Genomic DNA, 21,227 nt, shown 5'->3' on the forward strand with positions numbered 1-21,227 from the left:
TGATATATGGCTACTAAAAAACTAGCTAAGCTTGACAGAAATCTAGGTTAAATTGCAGGAGGTCAGAACCACAGTCAGCTCACTGTGGAACTAGTTACAAGTCAGGCTGCATACAAGGCAAACCAAGATGCAGCGAACTTGGAATACTGCTTTAGCAGTGTTTTTATTTTTCATTCAGCAACTCCTTCCTACTTTCTCTTTCCAGCACAGAAGACATGACAGTCTCTGCTGCCGGAAGAAGAGCCAGCTATCCTCTTCTGTGTGTTGGGAAGAGAGGGCATAGGGTGGGGGGTGGAGTTGCTCAAGAGAAGCTTGTGGTCTCTTTCTCTCTCTCCTCCTCTCTAATTTGAGAGAGCGAGGAGAGTAACTGGTGGTGCCTGGGGGTCAGCAAATGAGGTGGGAGTGGGGCTAGTACGGGGCAGGGCCAGAAAGGGTGGGGCTGCATCAGCGCGGGCTCCTGCTTGGGGTCCAGGCCCATGCAGGCTGTAGACAGGGCTCTTTTTGTTCAAGCAGCAAGCGTCAACAAACTGGTGCTGCATCTGGCATCACTGCTCCCTGGGGCTCTTTCTGTGGAAGTTTCTGGCAAAGTGATTCCTTCCAAGGCTCTGTCTAAGAGTGGTTTCTCAACCCACTCTTTCCCATCCTTTCTGTCATAAGGAGGAGGACTGAGTCATAGACCATTATATGAATTTAAAACTAGCAGTAAATTGCTCAGTTAGTACCTGTTCAACTTTGATGTCATATTCTCCATGGATCTTTTTTCCACGAAAACATTTGGTCCTGAAAAAGATCAAAACAATGATGATGAAGTCTACATTAATGTCAGTGTGAATATAAAGGCATTGATAACATTGTTAAGATACTCTATTTTAGCAAGCTGAGCAGTATGTTTTAATATTATTGAACTTCTTGCACAGAATTATACATTTCATTTAAACATACCAAATGTGACATTTAAACATACAAGTGAGTGTATGTATGTGTGTGTGTATTCTCCCATCTATCTATCTATCTATCTATCTATCTATCTATCTATCTATCAAATTACATTTCTATCCCGCTCTTCCTCCAAGGAGCCCAGAGCGGTGTACTACATACTTGAGTTTCTCTTTCACAACAACCCTGTGAAGTAGGTTAGGCTGAGAGAGAAGTGACTGGCCCAGAGTCACCCAGCTAGTATCATGGCTGAATGGGGATTTGAACTCGGGTCAGAACCCCCGGTCCCAGTCCAGAACCCGCGGTCCCAGTCCAGAACCCCTGGTCCTAGTCCAGCACTCTAACCACTGCACCACACTGGCTCTCTCTCATGAATATGAAGAGCAGTAAAGGGCAGATGCTTAAAAATAATTAGAAGAGACTCTATATTGACATATGGACTGCATTCCAATTAGAGTGAAATACTCCCCCTCAGATTCACCTTTTCTTTGTAAACATCCGCTGGATGAGGCAATTATTAAACAACTGATCTCTGGCACAATTCATGTTTCAACAAATGACTTCAGTTTTAAAAATAAACACTAATACCGAACACTAAATTATGCCATCTGGAGTCTATCAAAATGTTAAACAAAATGAGACCAGGAATACTTCCACAGAAGCATTAAAAGCCAGAGCATAAAAGTATTAGTATTAAACATTTCCTAAACTTGCTAGGCTTCAAAGACTGGTTTTTATCCCAGCAGATCTTTTAGTGCATATGCCGAATTCCCATATTCAGAAGTCTAAATTTGACTAACTTTTGAAGTGGTCATTGACTAACAATTTGGGCCCATTCAGAATTTAAGTGGTGCCTCCTTCAATGCTTAGGAAAACAGCAACAAGCCTTAAGTTATTCCCAGCATACAAACTTTGTAAATTTTCAGTTATCATGAAATATATCCATTTAATGTCTACATTTCATCCTTGCATGAAAAAGCAGAATGTTAAACATTTGGAAGCTCCTATAAAGTATCATTTGGTAGTAATGGTGATTGCTTGCCTAGTTTACAGTTACTATGCAAGGTAATCAACAGTGGCCAAGGCATGCATCTTTAAAAGAGAACAATTGCTTGCCTGTTTGAGAATGCTTAAGAAAACAAAGTGCTACTGGTGTAAGTAAAATTAGTTTTATGGTGTGTTGGAAAGAAAAATGATGCATACTTCGCTTCTCTTACACTGAGTTCACTGCATAAACTGTTACTTTCCTACCAGAAGTCAGCATACATTAATATTAATATTAATTATTAATAACTTGTGATTAAATTCTAGGAAGGCAAGCTTAGTCTCTAATTTGGAGATCAAAGAGTGAAGCTTTCTTTAAGACTAAGTTAACAAGAGAAAAGTCAGCACAGGCATGTTTTTCAATGACATTTTTATTCCAGGTTTTAAAAAAACAAAATGACCTAATAACAAAACATTAATTAACAATTTCTTAATTAATTTCTTAATTAATAATCAATCGGTTATAAACTATTAATTAATTAATTAATTAATTAATTAAAATTGGTTTTATGTCATAATTGTTTTAATCAATTTTGCCAAATAGCCTCCTCTCCATTTAGGCTCCACTTGCAACAAGGCTGTTGCATAGACCAAAAAACTAGGCCTCCAGCTTGGGCCAGAAAAGTAGGTCAGGTAACCAGAGACCTGTGCAAAGAACCTGAGGAAAGGAAGAGACTCTAAGCAGCACTCCGGCATTCCCACATAAGACTAAATCTCCATATGGAGCAAGCAGAATCCTGGGACAAAGGAACACCCCTGCAGACCAGCCAACCACATGCAATCAGAACAACGACTTCTAGCAAGTTAAGTAAATAAGACATAATAAAGCCCTTTTGTCTTGGTACAATAGCAATAGCACTGACTCCACTGACCTCCAATCAAAACCCCAAACTACAAGCTTTGACACTCTTGGGGCTCTATGTTCCTCACTCTGGGAAACCCTTTCTTATCCAGAAATTCCTGCATTCTAAACTCAAAGAGATACCAATTACAGGTTTCTCAACTTTGTTGCCCCTGCACCTTCCCCCCTGCCCCCAGGAAAGTCCAGAACCAAAATCCCAAGTCTAACTTCTGCTTCAAGCACCCTGTGTGCTTTCAGGAACACTCAAAATAAGATAACACCTCTCTTCAGAATACTGTTAATCGTTATTTTTTACAATACACTGTAAAATGTGGATGACAGCCATTTTAAACTGGATTAATGTGCAGTGCTCTGATTCTTGATGTTGCTCTTGTTTTCAATTTAAAAAACCAGGCCATTCCCAATACTGTTTGCAGCTAGTAGTAAAATACCTTTTGTCATTATTTTTCTACCAGGCAACACATTATTTTAACAGATTCTATAACACAGTTTTCAGTCAAAGCCGCTTAGCTGTGCTAAACTCTACCATTGATCAAATAAAACCAGCTTTTTTTAAAAAATAAAAAGGTCGGGGGGGGGGGAGACATGGTGGCACAAAATGTGTTCAGTGACTCAGCTTTGTGGCTTGATTAATAATGGTGCTCCACAATAAAACTAATGTTGTCTGCTTCACTAACTAACATGCATATCTTAATTCGAACTGGAAAGTCAGTCAGTCTTTCACAAGGTGACCTAGCCCACAATTTCTGACCTCTTTCAGTAAAAGACCAATGGTGGAGTTACTTATAAAAATGTGATCATTAAGATGGGCTCTAGTTCAGTAAATGGCTGGACAGCATTCTCAACTTCTCTTCCTAGCTAGTTTGCCTCAGGCCCCTGCTGGGATCCTCATCATCTGTCCTCAGTTTCTTACCTTGTATCCTTTTTAGCTGTAGTTCATTTGTGTGACCATGTTAGAAAGATGCCCATCTAAAAGTGGGAATGTATAAGCAAAAATGTCTTTGAAATGGTGAGTCCTTGCACAGTGCTTTGTTATCAGCCACTAGTTATGTTTGTAAAGCCTCATCTCAATGTATACCACTTTCAAATGGTCACAGCATTAATTAATGTGTGATCAAAAGACAGAATGCTGGGAGCCACCTTAACAGCTTTTCCCCAACAGCAGGAAGCAGACAATGCCTTTCCAATGCTTTACCCCAATTTAAAATCTGTCCAGGGAAGGGACGAGGGAGTATTTCCATGGGAAGGAAAATCTTCTCCCCTATGCAATTCATGTAGGTGGGGTGGAGAGAAGACACTCTCATTTTTTCCTACCCACATGATCCTTGATAGAGGGATGGACGAAGCATTCATCTCCAAGAGGCTTATGATAATCTCTTTGGCAAATTTAGTAAAGGTCCTAGTCTGCCCAAATGGGCTATGACTCTTCCCTTGCAGCAATACCCTTTTTGGTTCCAAAAAGCAGTGAGGATGACTCTATGAGCATCATTCGGGGGGGGGGGGGCTTGGGTCCCCCCCGAAATGACACTCACAGTGTCATTTCCAGGATTTAAGTATGGTAGCCAGTGTTCCCTCTAAGGTGTGCACATGTTTTTTGATGTCACAATTTTTTTATGTCCGTTCAGTTAATTTTAGATCCCACTCAAGTTGAATCAGAAAGGCCCCACTCTGAATGCACATGCGCACTCACTGCCTTGATACTGCCATCCAGAACAAAATTTCATCCATGCACAGATGAAAAAAATTAGAGGGAACATTGATGGTAGCCATCAAAAAGTGACCTCTGCGGGGCAGGGGGAAACAGCACTTCAAGCACTCTGCTATTGCCTGCAGAAGAGTGGAATTTACTTGGCCTGTGCACTGGATCAAAAGTTGATTCAATCCAACAGTGAAATTGCTGGATTTGGTATTATCTCTCTGAGACTGTCTGATCATATCAGATTTTAGTTAGCAGTTAAACAGAAAAAACACAACATTCTGAACTCTTCAACAACAAACACCACACCAAGATCCTGTTTTTTGTTTTTGTTTTTACACACAGCCCGAAAGGCAACTAAAGGTGGGACCTGGTGGTTCTTCCTTAGGAGAGTGTTTCAGAGTCTTTTCGTATCAACCCACCACACCCCAGAAAAGTATCAACCCACCATAGCTAGTCATTAGGCCCGTTACATTAACGGGCGCTAGAAGAAGTCAATTGGATATGCGCGCGGTGGTGGGCCCAGGCACAGAGCATCTGTGCCTCTAGCTGGGCTCTGGCCGGGCCCACCGCCGCCGCCCGCGGCTCCGGCCAGGCCCGCCGCCGCCTCGCCCGGCTTCCCCCGCCGCCTCCTCCAGCTTCCCCCGCCGCCTCCTCCCGGCCGGGCCCACCGCCTCCTCCGGCCGGGCCCGCGGCTCTGGCCGGGCCCGCCGCCACCCAGGCCTGCCGCCGCCTCACCCGGCTTCCCCCGCTGCCTCCTCGCCTCGCCCGGCCAGGCCCACCGCCTCGGCTCCTCGGCCTGTCCCCGTCGCTGCCAGGCCCACCAGTGGCCATGGCCGCTGCCGCTGCTGTTCTACTAGGTGCGCCAGCCAATCAGGCTGCAAGACCTTGCTGTCGCTGCGTCCGCGTGCACCACGCATGCGCAGAACACCTGCCAGAGACACGGATGCAGATACCTTAGGGTTTTATTATATAGGATTATACCCATATCAACACATCACACCCCATCGTTCATGTCAATCTGCCACACCCCCAGCGGAGGAACATGGAACAGGTTCACCAATATAATCTTCATATTTTGATACATTCCTAAATAGAAGACAGTTCTTTTGAAACTCTTGGTACCTATTTGTCCAATTACGTTCTTCCAGCATCTGGCATTATTGAAAGGAATACAATATCCCAGCCAAAATAAATTTCTGCTTTTCCTGCTGTGGTCTTCAGAAGCAAGGCCCAACAAAGACAGATCTGCTGTTTACCCAAGGTAGGTGTACACTTTAAAGTAGTACATTCTGTACTACTTGTTAAATAGTAAAATACTGTTTGCTGTAACAAATTTCTCTCCCACCAACACAAGGACAGAGTTAGGCAAGGTGATATTCTGATTCATCCATCTAAATTCTTCCTGAGCATAGTCAACTTCCCACATTTCACAACGATGTCCTAATGCTTCCACCTCAGGTTGGAGAAGTGAAACATCTGATATCTGTTCATGCAGAAGCTAAAGTGAGTGAGAGGCACACATACAGATAATCTGCCCAATATAGGTGCTTTATTTTATTTAAAATACACATATGGCATTTTATAGCCCCATGTGCTCTAAAAACACATCTTGGTTTTTTTTACCCAGACTTTTATATGAGTGTTATTTTTGTTGCTGCTGCTCCTCTGTATTTTATGGTCCTATTGTGTATGTTTTAAACGCTTAATTAGATTTGTATTTTTCTGTTCCAGTATAATATTTACTGATGGTCCCCTGCCTGACCTGTAGAACTGTGGCCTTTGGCAGTGGCTGCTTCGCAGGATCGGGGCTGGGAGTAAGTCAGCAGTTCCTGCCTGTCAGCTGACCAGAGAGGCTCTTACTGGCCCTATATAGGAGCACTGCCTCCTGCCTCAGCCTGCTAGAAGCCCTGCAGCATTGGGAGAGACCACCTGCTTCCCAGACAACCCCCCAGGGTGAGAGACTGGTGTGGGCTGGCTGCTGCTGCTGCTGCTGTTGCTGTGGGGCAGCCATTCCGGTGGTGGTGGGGAACAGAAGAAGTAATGTTGGCAGGTCAGCGGGCCGTTATAGAGGAAGGGAACATAGAAAATTAATAGCAGTTTCCCCTTCCGGCTGTCCTGCCAGCTCTTTGACCTTGGGGAGCAGTGCTGACCACCCTTGGAACCTCACCTTGCTCCTCTGTAATGCCAGGTCGGTCCAGAACAAATAAGAAACCATCCATGATTTGATTCTAGATGAGGTTGCCGACCTGGTATGTATTACAGAGACCTGGTTGGGAGAGGCTGGGGACTGAGTGTTGTCCCAGCTTCTCCCTCCAGGGTACTCTGTTGAGGTGCAGGTTAGGGACTGGGGGTGGGGAGTGGAGTGGGTGAGGTCTACAAAAATAATATCTCCCTTACCAGGATCCCTGTTAAGAGTGTCTGACCATATTGAATGTGTGTACTTAGGTTTGGGGACCAGGGATAGACTGTGGCTTCTGTTGGTGTACCGATCACCCCGCTGCTCAACAGAGTCCCTAACTGAGCTGGTGGATTTGGTCTCGGGTTTGGTGATGGAGTCCCCTAGGCTTGTGGTGCTGGGGGATTTCAATATTCATTTTGGAACCAATTTGTCTGGGGCGGCTCAGGAGTTCATAGTCGGCATGACAACTATGGGTCTATCTCAAGTGGTCTTGGGACCGACACACATTGCAGGTCACATGCTTGATTTAGCCTTTCACTCTGATCAGGGTGGTGTTCCATGGGTGGGGACTCCTGTGATTTCCCCATTGTCATGGACGGACACCATCTGGTTAAGGTTGGACTCACAGTCACACCCCACCTTCACAGGGGCGAGGGACCTATTAGGATGGTCCACCAAGGAAGGTTATTGGATCCAATAGGATTTCAAGAAGCTTTGGAGGGATTTAGTGTTTGTTCTGCCGGTGATCCTGTTGATGCCCTGGTGGAGAACTGGAACAGCAAACTCACTGGGGTGGTAGACATGATCGCGTCTAAGTGTCCTCTCTGACCCGCTTCAAAACTGGCCCCTTGGTATAGGGAAGAACTACGGGGGCTGAAGCGGCAAGGTAGATGACTGGAGCACACGTGGAGAAAGACTTGGCTTGAATCCGACAGATTGCAACATAGAGCTCATTTGAAGACCTATGCTCAGGTGATATGTGTGGCAAAGAAGCGATTCTTTTCTGCCCATATTGCATCTGCAAGTTCACGTCCAGCAGTGTTGTTCAGGGTTGTGAGAACGCTAGTATGTGCCCTTCCTCCCCTGAATCAAAAATTAGGAACCACCGATTACCCGCTGTTATGTGTTTAATGAATTCTTTGTGGGGAAAATCTCTCGTATTCAGGCCGACTTAGATTCTGTCTCCACAATTACTTCAGTGTCTGATGTAGAGGTGTCCAGTGACTCCTCTTATGTGGTTAGGCTGGATCAGTTCCAGTTTGTGACTCGTGAGGATATGGACAAGCTGATTGGAACTGTGCGACCCACCACCTGGCCTCTTGACCCTTGCCCAACATGGCTTATACTATCTGGCAGAGGGGTTGTTGTAGAAGGCCTGGTAGAGATTATAAATGTGTCTCTGAGGGAAGGTAGGATGCCTCCAAGGCAATTATTAGACTGCTTCTGAAGAAGCCTACCTTGGATCCCTCAGAGCTGAGTAACTACAGGCCTGTCTCCAACCTTCCATGGCTGAGCAAGGTAATTGAGAGGGTGGTGGCCTCCCAGCTCCAGATAGTCTTGGAGGAAACTGATTATCTAGACCCATTTCAAACTGGCTTCCAGGCTGGCTATGGGGTGGAGACTGCTTTGGTCGGCCTGATGGATGATCTCCAATTGGGAATTGACAGAGGAAGTGTGACTCTGTAGGTCCTTTTGGACCTCTTGGTGGCTTTTGATACTATCAGCCATAGTATCCTTCTGGAGCATCTGAGGGGGTTGGGAGTGAGAGGCACTGCTCTGCAGTGGTTCTGCTCCTACCTCTCGGACAGGATCCAGATGGTGTCCCTTGGAGACTGTTGTTCTTCAACATCTGAACTTTTGTATGGTGTCCCTCAGGGCTCCGTATGGTCTGTGATGTTGTTTAACATCTACATGAAACCGCTGGGAGAGATCATCAGGAGATTTGGTGCAGGGTGCTATCAGTATGCTGACGACACCTAAATCTATTTCTCCATGTCAGCATCATCAGGAGAGGACATAACCTACCTAAATGCCTGCCTGGAGGCGGTAATGAGCTGGATGAGGGATAACAAACTGAGACCGAATCCAGATAAGATAGAGGTACTCATTGCACGGGGTTGAAACTCAAGAGGCGATTTTGATCTGCCTGTTGTGGATGGGGTCACACTTTCCTAGAAGGAACAGGTACACAGTCTAGGGGTGCTTCCGGATCAAAGTCTTTTCCTGGTGTCCCAGGTTGAGGCAGTGGCTGGAAGTGCCTTCTATCAGCTTCGGCTGATATGCCAGCTGTGTCCGTTTCTTTAGACAAATGACCTCAAAACTGGTACATCTGCTGGTAACCTTCATACTGGACTACTGCAATGCGCTCTATGTGGGGCTGCCCTTGTATGTAGTCCGGAAACAACAGTTGATCCAGAATGTTGCAGCTAGCCTGGTCTCTGGGTCATCTAGGAGAGACTATATTACTCCTGTATTGAAGGAGTTACAGAGGCTGCCAATAAGTTTCTGGGCAGAATACAAAGTGCTGGTCATAACCTATAAAACCCTAAACAGCTTGGGCCCTGGGTATTTAAGAGAACGTCTTCTTCGTCATGAACCCCACTGCCCATTGAGATCATCAGTAGAGGTCCGTCTACATCTATGGTGGCTACTTTTCTGGTGGCTACTCGGGGATGGGCCTTCTCCGTTGCTGCCTCGAGGCTTTGGAAGGCGCCCCCTAGTGAAATAAGAGCCTCCCCATCTCTGACAATTTTTAAAATATCTTTAAAGCTGCATCTGTTCACCCAGGGTTTTAACTGATATTGTTTTGATGGTTTTTATGTTGTTTTTAGAATATTATTTTAAAATTTTAAATTGTTTTAAATTTCTTGTTTTAAAATTTTTTGTCTTTGTCTTTAACTAATGTTTTACTTTTGTTTTTATCTTCTTGTAAACTTCCCAGAGATGTAAGTTTTGGGCAGTATAAAAATGTTAGATAAATAAATAAATATTTTTATTGTGTAACTCTTTTATAGTCTTAGATTGTATTAAATGTTTTGTAATCTGCCTTGAGATTGTTTTAATAAAAGGCAGTATAAAATTTAACAATAAATAAATATAAATAAAAAGCAGCTTACAGAAATTTTCACAAGCAAATCACATCAGGAGCAGAAATAAAATAGTATCCACATAGTCCTGTAGTTATTCATGCTGCCTTGTCATTGGTCTTCTTTGGTGTTGTCCTTTGGCACCATCTACTAGGCAGCAGTTCCCACTGAGAATCTCTGAAGCAAAGGAGTGGGTCTGAGCAGCTCAAATTCAGTCAGCCAGTGATGCAGGCAGTGATGTGCACAAAGTTGCACATTGAAGCAAGGTACAGTGTGTGCAACAGCCAATGCAGCTGCATATCTGGATTTAAAATGACATCATTTTCATCCACACCCCACTGTGCTGGCTAGACACATTGTTCAGTGCCAAGGGATATATAAATCCCACCTGGGCTTACTGGCTGTTGCACACCCTTGATCTACTTTATATTCGTATCAGAACGTAATAAACAGTGCTTTCGAATGTTCCAAACTCTTCCCATACAATTCCTTGCTATAATCTTTAAACACTCCTGTAAGGTAGGTCATTATCCCATAGTGCAGATGGTGACCTTAGGAAAGTCATTCCTCTCAACCTCAGACCTCTTGAAGCAAGATTTGAACTGGGGAATTTGTAATTCAGGGACTAGATGTGATATTAGGTACAAGCTTTCTCCCTGTGTCTTTATTTAATGAAAATAAAGGAGACTCACTTTGGATCGGATCCATGGCCGGCAGGGAGGGAAGATTTAACCTTTTGCCCCCACTGTGAACCCAGCCTGAGTAATCTCCCTCTGCATTGTGGCTGCTATTTACATTTTAGAAAAACTTGCAGTGCCAGACAATGGCAAAATAGACCAAAACTGGTCTATTTTGGTCCTTAGCCACTTGCTACAGGCACAGCAGACCCAGCCGTACACTCATGAAGATTAAGAGGCTTTTGGAGTGGAAGGGGTACTGAGTGTGTCAGAATCAGCCGATACGTGAAACAGGAGCTTTGTGATCTATGCACTGGAGATCCTCTGCAGGGGCCACCTGAAGTTTCAGAGTGGAGGAAGAAGGCTTGGTGCTTGTTTGGGAAACATCTAGATTCTAGTCTTGTCTCTATGACCCCTAATCTTTTTCCAGATTTTCTGCTTGGTAGCCAGCCAGTCAGCCCTGCCTATCCTCTAGCCCTTCTGTCCTCCTTCCTTGAAATCTTCATTTTCCACTTGGCTGCTTTTCCGCTAGCAAAAGTAAGAAAATATCACCACAAACCAGATGATTAAAACAAGACAGGAGGGCAACACAGAAACACTGGAATGCAATGGCTTGGCAGCAATGTCATCTGTATTTCTGTGTAATAACTATGTAAATAGATGATGTCAGTTTCTGAGAAAATGGCTAGCATGGAAACAATCCAAGTCACAATGCCTTCAGAGTCTGTTAAATGCATTTTAACTTTTATAGAGTTCTTAATTTTTAAGTGCCATAGGAATAAAAACAGTAATTGGAGATTCTCCTGGACCAATCCCTGCTTATGGATGTTCAGGTGATAGTACAAGAAAGTCTCCCCTCCATTTTGTAATCTAACATTCACCTTGAGCCAGACTGTGGCAGAGACAAGTGTCTGGTTGCAGAAAGAGAGATCTAGGGATGTGCATGAGCTGGTTTGGCACCTCCTCTGGGAAGTGCCAAGCCTGCTTGGGCAGCCTCAGTTGAACCGGTTTGGTGGGGCGGGGAGCAGTTCCCTTAAGGAGCTGGTAAGCAGGTCCTTACCTGCCTTGCTGCCATCCCACTGCTTTCCCAGGTATGGCGTTTGCCCTAGCAACTGCTGTGCTCGGCTGCAGAGCTGTTCCCTGCAGTCTGTGCATGTGGCATTGGCACACACATGGTGTCCACGCATGTGTGGTCACTGTGTGCATGCTGGCACCATGCACACAGGCTGCATGACAGCACTGCAGCCCCCTATGACCATTACTAGAGTGAGTGCTACACCTGTAAATGTGGCGGGGCAGCAGCGGAGAGGGTAAGGACCGGCTTATCGGCCCCTTAGCGGAACTGCCCCCCTCCCCACCAGCCCATGCATGAACGTTTCATGCACAGCCCTAGAAGCATCCATTTGCACCAAAACTGCTTGGTCATACAGCCTGAACTGGTGCACACCACTTGGAAGGTAAAACACATACCTTAAGTCCTCAAATTCAAGTTAAATTTGCATTTTGGAAATCAGGGTACTGCGAAAGAAATGTCTCCTAAGACCTTGTAACCACACCAAAATGCAATCAAGGCAAGCTCAAGACAGCTAATTAGATTTGGTCCACCAGAGCCCTTCAGTTTGGTGCTCCAACTCCCCACCTAGCATCTCCCTGACTCTTTAATAAAGATGTGCAATTATTCCTTTCTTGAAATTTCCCTCCTTTATCCCTTATTAAAAAAAGAAGTCCAGAAATCCCAGACCTATAGATAGTCTGCTTTTAGACATGTATGTTCTCTTTCCTGCATGGGACAGATGTGGCATGTTCTGCCTTGCACTGCCGTGGAAGGACCCTCAGCCAAGCATCCATTTTGTGTACAAAGCAGTTTTCCTCACATTGAGCTCAATCACTGTACTGTACTGTTGACTCCTGATCCTGAGCTGAAATTACTATCCCGGGATGATTCTTTATGCAAGTTTTTGTAAGGAGCCCTGTACAAGATAAGACTGCCACGGATATTCCTTGGCCCTAAGATGAGTCAAGGAAACTTGGAATGGAATCACTGAGACTGGGCCGTTCCCTGCATGGGCTTGCTATGGTTCAATCTTGTACCTGACTGTTTTGAAACCCTGGTGATCCCCTGACCAGTTGTTAACACATGGAGGGCCTTGATCCTTGGAACCCTGGAACCCAAGGCTTATCGACTGGAAGTTATCCATACCAAGGCTGCCTGAACTGAAGGTAGCAGAAAAACCAAAATTTCTCATTGCATCTGCGCAGTGCCAGCCAGTGGAGATGTTCTGGGTGGTTAAGAGGCTCAAGGATCAGCTGACTAAACACTTGGAAGCTTACTGTAATAAATTCACTTTGCATTTCATGGATAAAAATGCTAACATCTGTGATAACTTTGACACCACTCTTGTGTCAGAGTCAGAATCAGATGTCACCAATCATCTATCTGGTCTTATATGGCTATTTATCAGCTTTCGGGTGTGGATAGGCTGCTTGGAGGTCTGAGGCTGACCCTGTCTGCACTCAGTCCTTGCCCTTCATGGATGGTGAAATTGGCCAGGGGTGGACTGGGTTCCAAGGTCACGAGAGTGTTGAGTGTATCTCCTCCCATTGAAGAAAGTAGTAGACAGAAGCAGACTTCCTTAAAAGACTTTTTTGAATCCAGCTATCCTAAACAGCTATCGGTCAGTGTTGATCCTCCAATTTTTGAACAAGGCAACGGTGTGCATAGTGGTGACACAGCCCAATGTGCTCTTGGATAAAACCTATTATTTGGGTCCCTTCTAGTCCAACTTCCAACCCAGGTTTGGGACAGAAACTGCCCAACTGCACCCTGGTGACTACACCATGACATAGATGGGTTGGGGGAATGCACCTTAAAGGTTCTCCTAGACCTCTCAGCTGCTTTCACTACAGTCTACCAAGATATCCTTCTAGATGATCTCTTTGGGTTGTAACGAATAGATATTGAGGTTCTCCACACGAGCAGTATGGAGAGCCGAAGAGGGTCTGGCGGGGAGAGTGGGCTTGGTCCGCTCTCCCTGCACTTGAGCACTTTGCCCTCCTTGGGCAGTTGGCCGCCCACGTGATTACCAGCTCCGTCACAGAGCCGGCTGGGGTGGTGGGGATAAGGGGGCCCCCAGCCTCTAGAAGTCCCAGAATGCCCCATGCGAATGCACAGGTGATTCTGGGGAGACCCCTGACGTTGGGAGGCTTGTTTTAGCCTCCCATTGGGGGTGGTCTCCTCGTGAGTCGCTGTGGTGTGGAGCCGCGCCATGGCGACTCATGATCACAGAAATGGGGGTAGCGGAGCACTTGCTCCACATTTTAGGGGAGGCGTATTTAGGCAGCGCTAGCCACTGTTGAACTGCCATGCTCGCGCACAAGCCCAGTGGTTCTCATGACCGCTCGAAACCAGGCCGGGCTCCCTTAGCCCACTTTCAAGCAGTCATGAGAATAGCCTCATTGTTATGTGATGGTTCCAGTTATGCCCAGAAGGTGGTGCTGGGGGACTGCTGCTCCATCCCTTGGCCATTGGCTTATGAGTTGCCACAAAGTTTCATCTTTTCTCTCATGCTATTTTCAGACTATCTGAAAATGCTGGGGGAGGTGATGTGAAGGTTTAGGCTGCACTATCATTAATTCACTAGCTGTCATTTAAGTAATGATGATGCCAGAAGGCAGTGGAAACACTGAACTAGTGTTTGGGTGCAGTTCTGGTCTGCATAAGAATAAAGAAAAAAGGAAAGGAAAGATTATGCTCTTGAGTCGGAGCCAACTTCTGGTGACCACAGAGCCATGTGGTTTTCTTGGCAGAATACAGGAGTGGTGTACCAATGTCTTCCTCCTGTGCAGTATGAGATGATGCCTTTGCTGTTGTCACTGAAGTGAGCATCTGCCTCCAGTACCTTCCTATATCACTGCTGCCTGATATAGGTGACTACAAATATATATTTACTAGGCACAAAGGCTATTCACACGATTGTAGAAAACCGGGCTAGCCTCCGCTCGAGCCAGCATGGTGTAGTGGTTAGAGTGCTGGACTAGGACCGGGGAGACCTGAGTTCAAATCCCCATTCAGCCTTGAAACTAGCTGGGTGACTCTGGGCCAATCACTTCTCTCTCAGCCTAACCTACTTCACAGGGTTGTTGTGAGGAGAAACTCAAGTATGTAGTACACCGCTCTGGGCTCCTTGGAGGAAGAGCAGGATATAAATGTATAATAATAATAATAATAATAATAAATTAATAACTGTGTGAACCACTGGGCTCGGCTGCGTGCCCGGTGGTTCTTGAGCAGGCAACCCACTCAAGTAGCCCGCCCCTTAAACCAGGTTTGCGGAGCGAGCGCTCCACAAACCTGGTTTTTGGGATCGTGAGTAGTCATGGTACGGCTCTGCTCTGCAGCTACTCACAAGTAGACCCCCGGCGGGAGGCTAAAGAGCAGCCTCCCGGCTCGGGGGTCTCTCCAGTAAGCCCTGTGCAGGGCTCACTGGAGCTTCCGGGGGCTGCGCACCCCCTGATCCTCCCAGCTCCTGCCGGCTCCATCACGGAGCCAGCAGTCGTGTGGGCGGCAGATCCAGCCACTCAGGGCTCCCGCCTGGCTCGTATGCATGGAGAGCGGGATTAGCCCGCTCTCCCCACTGAGCTTCCCAAACCGGGTCTTACTGACTGTGAGACCCAGCTGACAGTCTGGGAAGCACACCGGCGGGGATTCGAACCAACAGCCTCTTGCTCCTTAGGCAAGCTGCTTCCCCGCTGCGCCACCGCATGAAGAAGCTGAAGGGTAATCTAGACAAGATGGTGGTATCCTGGATTAGCAGGTCTAGCAAGTTGGATGGTGAGGTCTAGCAAGTCAGATGGTGAGGTCTGCAGGTCTAGCTAGTCAGGTGGCTAGTTCTGCACGGGCTTGTATTTCCCTTGAAGGAACAAAGTTCATCGCTTTGGGTAGGGATGTGCACAAAACTTGAAAACCCAGTTCAGCTCAAATCGAACCAGACCCGAGCCAAACTGGTAAAGGGATTCCCCTTTACCAGTGAGTTTCGAGCCAGCTCAAGCCAAACCGGGCCTGGTTCGGTTCGACCCAAACCCCTTCAAGCCAGCTCGCACACCTCTACCTGGGGATGCTAATTTCTTCCCAGGGTTCTGTTTCACTGATCTCTGATGCTTAAGATGCTGGGGATACAGTGACTGGATTTTTTCAATTAAAGCGAATTTGGGGATATTAAAAATATATAAATAAGAGGAAATAATAATAGACTCACTAGCAATATTATGTCAACTTCAATATATAAAAGGCTACCTTTTATTCTGTTGCCAAAAAACATAGGTTCAATTTAGTGCTGCTTTTAGATGAGTCTGGCTATAGAAACTATTTTGGAATTATAACCTGCAATTTCTAAAAGTACAAAGGTATTTTTCTTGACTTTCTTCTCTGGCTTGAAGAAACTGGCTCTTTGGCTCACAATATTTTCCTTAAGAATATTTCTAGCCTACTTTCCTTAAGGAAAGTAAGCTTATGAGATCAACCGGCATTCTCTCTCTCTGTGTATCTTTGTCCCGCCCCGCCCCCATCAACTTTGCAATGCCTGGATCATGAAGAACCAAATTGGGTGCACTTGCAGGGACACATAGGGATACCTAACTGGCATAGTTTGTGATGACATCATTTACCCTGACTCAAGATGGTGGATGCGTAAGGTGCAAGTGGGCTAACTTGTGGACTAAGGTGCAAGTTATTTGTGGATTTGAGGTGTAAGTAGGCTAGCTTGTGGACTGTCTAACTGATGTGAACCAAATTTGGTACACTTGTAGTGAGTGATACATAGGGACACCTCAGTGATGTAATTTAGAATGATGTCATCCACCCCAATTCAAGGTGGCAGATATGTGGACATTTGAGGTGCAACTGGACTAACGTGAACAACCTAACTGATTTGAACCAAATTTGGAACAGCTGTAGGGACACATAGGGACACCTCAGTGGTGTTTGTGATGATGTCATCCACCCCATTCAAGATGGTGGATGCATGAACATTTGAGGCATAATTAGGCTAACTTATGTACTGCCTAACTGATCTGAACCAAATTTGTTACAGCTGTAGGGACACATAGGGATGGCTCAAGGGCATAGTTTGTAATGATGCCATCCAACCTGATTCAGGATGGTGTGTGTGTGTGTGTGTGTGTGTGTGTGTGAACATTGATTGATTGATTGATTGATTGACTGATTGATTTGATTTTGTGTGCTCATTCAATTTTTATACTGCCCTTCATAAACCACCATCCCAAGGTGGCTTGCAAAAGTTAAAATACAATAAAGCACCATAAAAATCACATTAAAAACCTTAAAATCAGTTAAAACAATAAAAACTACAACACACACATACACACACACGCATGCCATAAAAGACCCATTATATAGACCCATTTCAAACTGGCTTCTGGGCTGGCTATGGGGTGGAGACTGCCTTGGTCGGCCTGATGGATGATCTCCAACTGGGAATTGACAGAGGAAGTGTGACTCTGTTGGTCCTTTTGGACCTCTCGGTGGCTTTCGATACTATCGACCATAGTATCTTTCTGGAGCGTCTGAGGGGGTTGGGGGTGGGAGGCACTGCTTTGCAGTGGTTCCGCTCCTACCTCTCGGGCAGGTTCCAGATGGTATCCCTTGGAGATTGTTGTTCTTCAACATCTGAACTTTTGTGTGGGGTCCCTCAGGGCTCCATATTGTCTCCAATGTTGTTTAACATCTACATGAAACCGCTGGGAGAGATCATCAGGAGATTTGGTGCAGGGTGCTATCAGTATACTGATGACACCCAAATCTATTTCTCCATGTCAGCATCATCGCCGGAAACTACGGTTGGTCCAGAATGTGGCAGCCAGGCTGGTCTCTGGGTCATCTAGGAGAGACCATATTACTCCCGTATTGAAGGAGTTACACTGGCTGCCGATACGTTTCTGAGCAAAATACAAGGTGTTGGTCATAACCTATAAAGCCCTAAACAGCTTGGGCCCTGGGTATTTAAGAGAAAGTCTTCTTCGTTATGAACCCCACTGCCTATTGAGATCATCAGGAGAGAGCGTCTGCATTTGCCACCGGCTTGTCTGGTGGCTACTCAGAGACGGGCCTTCTCCGTTGCTGCCCCGAGGCTTTGGAATGCGCTCCCTAGTGATATAATAGCCTCCCCATCTCTGACAACTTCTAAAAAGTCTTTAAAGACACATCTGTTCACCCAGGCTTTTAACTGATATTGTTTTGATGGTTTTAATGTTGTTTTTAGAATATTGTTTTAAAAATTTTAATTTTTTAAAAAAAATTTCTTGCTTTTAAATTTCTTGTTTTTAATTAAAGTTTTACTTTTTAATCTTGTTGTGAACTGCCCAGAGATGTAAGTTTTGGGTGGTATAAAAATATGTTAAATAAATAAAAGAAATAAAAGAAAAAAGATGAACAGGAGAACTGAGAGACCAGGCAGCCTCTAAGGGGTAACAGCCTGAACAAATAAAAAGGTCTTTACTTGTTTTTTAAAATCAGCCACAGATGTCAGAGTGGCCATTCCATAGCCTGGGGGCAACAACAGTGAAGGCCCTGTCCTGTGTGCTTTATATACCGCCCTTCCAAAAATGGCTCGGGGGGGTTACATAGGCACAAGTGGGCTATCTTGTGGTCTGCCTAACCAATTTTGACCAAATTTGGTGCAGTTGTATTGAGTGACACAAAGGGACACCTCAACAGCATAATTTGTGATGATATAATCCACCCCAATTCCAGATGATGGACATGCAAACATTTGGAGCACAAGAGAGCTAACTTGTGAAGCGTCTAAACAATTTGAACCAAATTTGCTACAGCTGTATATAGGGAAAACTCAATGGTGTTTGTGATGTTATCCACACCATTTAAGATGGCAGATGCATGAATGTTTGAGGCGTAACTGAGGTAACTTCTCATTCGCCTAACCAATTTGAACCAAATTTGCTACAGCTGTAGGGACACATAGGGATGGCTCAAGGGCATAGTTTGTAATGATGTCATCCACCCTGATTCAAGATGGAGGACACATGAATGGTTGAGGCACAAGAGAGCCAGCATGGTGTAGTGGTTAGAGTGTTGGACTAGGACCGGGGAGACCCCGAGTTCAAATCCCCATTCAGCCAGGAGACTAGCTGGGTGACTCTGAGCTAGTCACTTCTCTCTCAGCCTAACCTACTTCACAGGGTTGTTGTGAAATAGAAACCTAAGTATGTAGTACACCACTCTGGGCTCCTTGGAGGAAGAGCGGGATATAAATGTAATAATAAATAAATAAATAAAAAGTGGGCTAACTTGTGGACTGCCTAACAAACTTGAACCAAATTTGGTACAGTTGTAGTGAGTGACACACAGAGACACTTCAACTGCGTAGTGTGTAATGATGTCATACACCCCAGTTCAAGATGGCGGACATGGGAACATTTAAGTCGGAAGTGGGCGAACTTGTGAAGATGTTAATTATCTTAATAGATTATAGTAAAAGGAAAGTAGGCAGATTAGTTCTTATCAGAACAACTTGTTATTCGCTGAAGCAGGTACTATTTTGACAACATAACATGAAGCATCATCTAGCCATAGTCACACCCTTTCAAGTTCTGTATTTAAACATGTCCCACTGAAATGAATCAAAATTAAAAGTGCTTAGCTTTGGCAAGAGTGTGACTATTCTGTTTTCTTTCTACTGTCTTAAATCCACATCTCTCAGGGATGTACTTACTTCTAGCACTTTAATACTGATTTATAGTCCCTTGTTTCTTCCGGTAAAAAACCAACTCATGCAGACTTGTAGTTCTCAAAGGCCTACACCTTCATCACAGGAAAACTTCAGGAAGTTGAAAGCTACTCTGGCCATGCTTAGGTCCATGGTTTTGGTCTGCTAGTTGCTGAAGATTCCATAATCGGTACTAAGCACATAATTTACCTCAGCTTTTATTTTTAAAAGTCTTTTGGGAAAATGAACTTACAAAGAATCATAAGACAAATTAAGCCTCATAACTAAATTGAAATAAAGAGCGTTTCAAATATTTTTCAGAGCTGCACTTTCAGTATGCATGTGATGGTCTCTTATGGTGTCATAAAATATGCAAATGAACAGAAACTGTGAAAATAAGACCAAAGACCACTTTTCTGTGGCACAGTAAATTATAAAGTTTGGGGTGCTAAGACCAGGTTGCTGGTACAATACACATATTGGAGAGGGGGGGGGGAGAGGGAGGGAGAGGGAGGAAGGGAGGGAGGGAGGCAAAACACTGCCATGTGAAGAACACTATCCAATGTCAGCAATCAAATAATTAACTCTCACTAATTTTTCTGTGCAAACTAACTAGAGCTTGCAGTATCTCTATGCAGTGTTCTTATTAATTGATACAAAAATGGTGAATGCATTGGGATTGTGATCTTTTATCAGCAGCAAATTAAAGTCTAATCAAATATTTCTTCCAGCTTTTCTTTGACAGCTTCCTTAATTTTTTATGCATCTGACCCTCACAGAGCGTCTGTGCGCTATTTGGGGCTGGCTGTTCCCCCCTCCCTCCTGCCCCACTCTCCCTCCCCCTCCCTCCCTCCTGCCCCACTCTCTTGCCCCCTTCCCCCCTCCCTGCTCCCTCTCCCTCCTGCCCCACTCTCTCTTTCCCACTCACCCCCTTTCCAGTCTCTCCACTGTTCCCCGCCACTCTCCCTCCCCCTCCCTCCCTCCTGCCCCACTCTCTTTCCCCCTCCCCCCTGCCCCCTCCCTGCTCCCTCTCCCTCCTGCCCCACTCTCTCTTTCCCACTCACCCCCTTTCCAGTCTCTCCACTGCTTCCCCGCCACTGTTTTGTCTTGCCGGCCATCTCGCCAGCCATCCCACCGCTGCCTTCCACCCCTGGCGGCTGGGCTGGGCTTTACTGCTGCTGCCACCTCCCCCTTACCTGGGACAGCCTCCTCCTCCACCTCCTCCTGCCCCCGGCGGCCAGGCCGGGCTTTGCTGCCGCCTCCTCATCCTCACCCGGGACAGCCTGGCCAGGCCAGATCGTCCTGCCGCCTCTTGGGGACCAGCCGAGGCCGCCTCCTCAGGCCGTTTTGTGGCCTGCCACCACCATCCTCCATGTTTTTTTTTTTGCCCCGAACTCTCGTCTCATGCCAGGAACTCTCACGAGAGTTCCGCCGCCAAATCCTGGGCACACATGCCGGCCAAGAGAATTAAATATATAGATTATTTATAAGATATATCGTTTGATGAGCTTCACACATTCCAACATTCTTGCTGCTTCTTGTAGGATACTGAAGGTTTGACAGAATACACATTCAATGGTGATGGACACCATTGTTTATTGTATCTTTTCAGTGAGCCTATAATGTTCCAAAATAAAGCACATCCATTATTTCTATAGGGCTGGGACAATTTCAAAAAAGAGGAAAGAACACTGAACTGCACTTTGGCAGGGTAGGGGGAATCTCTCTCAATCCTAGACAATCCATACCTTCTAAGATAAAATTTACACACACACACACACACACACACACACACACACACACACACACACGTATGTATATACATACAAACATACATACCACCCACTATCAAAGTCTCTAGGTGCTGTATGCATATCTGCAGGTGTGGGGAATTGTGAGAAAGGGGAGCCCCCACAGTGGGATGGCTGTTCCGGGGTGCTAGCAAGGAGGCACATGTCAACATGGGCTGGCAGGCGGAATGTGTCCGTGACAGCTTGGACCAG

The 21,227-nt window shown here is 45.5% G+C and overlaps 1 protein-coding gene across 1 annotated transcript in view; it reads right to left on the minus strand.

Moving 5' to 3' along the window:
- Positions 1–21,227, minus strand: part of SYN2 (synapsin II) — a 354,597-nt gene that overhangs the window by 178,269 nt on the left and 155,101 nt on the right. The window contains exon 2 of the mRNA XM_053292837.1: positions 723–780. Within this exon, the coding sequence (XP_053148812.1) occupies positions 723–780 (58 nt within the window). The remainder of the gene's footprint in view (positions 1–722; positions 781–21,227) is intronic.

This window comes from Hemicordylus capensis, chromosome 2 (assembly GCF_027244095.1).
Source record: "Hemicordylus capensis ecotype Gifberg chromosome 2, rHemCap1.1.pri, whole genome shotgun sequence".
Taxonomy (NCBI): domain Eukaryota; kingdom Metazoa; phylum Chordata; class Lepidosauria; order Squamata; family Cordylidae; genus Hemicordylus; species Hemicordylus capensis.